The following is a 2,219-nucleotide window of genomic DNA, read 5'->3' on the forward strand; positions in this document are numbered from 1 at the left end:
GGAGCCTAGAGATGTTGGATATCTCACCCTAAGTGACACAGCTACTAAGTGGTAGAGACAGAAGGTGATCACAGGGCGTCTGAATCCAAAGCTTGAGCTCACATCAATCACACTGTACTATATAAAAAGAAAACAAAAATTAAAACAATGACTAAAATTGCCTTCTGAGAGAAAGAATCTTTGCATAAAGTTGTGATTCTCTCAATACTGTGCCCCCCTCTTGTGCATTTTGTAATTTTTTGTTGACTGACGTAACCTGTAATGTGGATTATAATTATTATGGCAGGTCTGCATCTTGTCCTTGTGGTCCATGGGAAACATGTCCACAACTAAGGCCTGGAACAGCTCTTCAGTGTCCATGTTCATCCTCCTGGGATTTGCAGACCATCCAGAACTCCAGACTCTTCTCTTTGTGACCTTCCTTGGTATCTATCTTGTGACGCTGGCCTGGAACCTGGCCCTCATCTTTCTGATCAGAAGTGACCCCCATCTGCACACACCCATGTACTTCTTCCTCAGCAACTTGTCCTTCATTGACTTCTGCTACTCTTCTACAGTGGCCCCCAAGATGCTCACTGATTTCTTCCAGGAGCAAAAGACCATATCGTTCTTGGGCTGTGCTGCTCAGTTTTTTTTCTTTGTCTGCATGGGTCTCACTGAGTGTTTTCTCCTGACTGCCATGGCATATGACCGATATGCAGCCATCTCCAATCCCCTGCTCTACACTGCCATCATGTCCCACGGCCTCTGTATACGCATGGTGCTTGGGGCATATGTCGGTGGCTTCCTGAGCTCCCTGATCCAGGCCGGCTCCATATTTCGGCTCCACTTCTGCGGACCCAACATCATCAACCATTTCTTCTGTGACCTCCCACCAATCCTGGCACTTTCTTGCTCTGACACCTTCCCTAGTCAAGTGGTGAATTTTCTCGTGGTGGTCACTGTGGGGGGGACATCATTCCTCATCCTCCTCATCTCCTACAGTTACATAGGAGCTGCTGTCTTGAAGATCCGCTCAGTGGAAGGCCGAAGGAAAGCCTTCAACACATGTGCCTCGCACCTGATGGTGGTGACTCTGTTGTTTGGGACGGCCCTTTTCATGTACCTGCGACCTAGCTCCTGCTATTCACTTGGCAGGGATAAGGTGGTGTCTGTGTTCTATTCGCTGGTGATCCCCATGCTGAACCCTCTCATTTACAGCTTGAGGAACAGAGAGATCAAAGATGCCCTGTGGAAAGTGCTGAAGAAGAAGAAAGTGTTTTTCCTAGTTCATGATTGAAAATATACGTCTCTAAACTGACAGAAAAAAATGATCTCTAGCATCTACCTTCACTTCTGGCATCGATGAGGGAGACATCTTGTGTGCATGGCCATTTTTCTGCTGACCCCACCATGGATAGTCAAAAGGGGGAAGAGATTACTTCAGCAGAAACACCACCCCAGGATACCCTATCCTTACAATTGGTATTACAACAACTACCTTTTATTGGGTGCTTAATGTGTACCAGGCACATTATTTAATTAAATAATTAAGTTCATTGCAGCTCTACGATCCACACAGTACCATCCCCTTGTTACAAATGAGGAAATGCAGTCCCAGCAAGGAAGACTGACTTACCCAAGGCCATACAGGAAGTCAGAGGCAGAACCCATTCAGACCCAGGGCTTCCTGACTCCAGAGCCCATGCTCTGCCCAAATGCTACCTTCCACATTCAACAACAAAGAGCCCTGAAGTTGTACAAGTGTATGACTCTTACTACTGGCATATGGCAGAACTCAAAAAGATACACTGTGTATGGTTGAGGTGAATTAAAAGAACAAGATGCCTACTCCATTCAACGCTCTTCCAAGACGTCCCTTTTGGACTCCCATTATGACTACTGAATAATTTGCTAAGACTGAAGGACATTACCTTTGACTGCCTTTCTACCTCAGCTATGTAGGGATCTAGAAATTCTGAACCCCATAGAATCACATCAGTGCTCTTCTTCCCAGTCTCAGTCACCTAACCTGTTCAGCACCTGACTCAATTTCACAGCATGCTCTCCTTTTCTCATCACTTTCCAAGTTCCTCTTGCTCTCTTCTATCTGAACCCATTGCTCCTATAAGATCCTTGTTTCTTTATCTGTATAGATTAGCCCTTGCAGACCACAATGAGTATTATCTGCTATCATCTCAGGAAGGTACACCTCAGGCTTTCACCTCCAGGTCATTCCT

General features: G+C 45.8%; 1 protein-coding gene across 1 annotated transcript; it reads left to right on the forward strand.

Moving 5' to 3' along the window:
• The first annotated feature begins 319 nt into the window (after window positions 1-319).
• Window positions 320-1,279, forward strand: LOC118016306 (olfactory receptor 5A1). The gene has a single exon (XM_035013742.1). The coding sequence runs from the start codon at window positions 320-322 to the stop codon at window positions 1,277-1,279; it is 960 nt and encodes a 319-aa protein (XP_034869633.1).
• The last annotated feature ends 940 nt before the right edge of the window (window positions 1,280-2,219 follow it).

The sequence above is a fragment of the Mirounga leonina genome, unplaced genomic scaffold (assembly GCF_011800145.1).
Source record: "Mirounga leonina isolate KUSES-001 unplaced genomic scaffold, KU_Mleo_1.0 Mir_166, whole genome shotgun sequence".
Classification (NCBI taxonomy): Eukaryota; Metazoa; Chordata; class Mammalia; order Carnivora; family Phocidae; genus Mirounga; species Mirounga leonina.

Excerpts from the sequence above, each read along its gene's own strand:
- LOC118016306 (XM_035013742.1), top strand. The coding sequence starts at position 320 with ATGTCCACAACTAAGGCCTGGAACAGCTCTTCAGTGTCCATGTTCATC.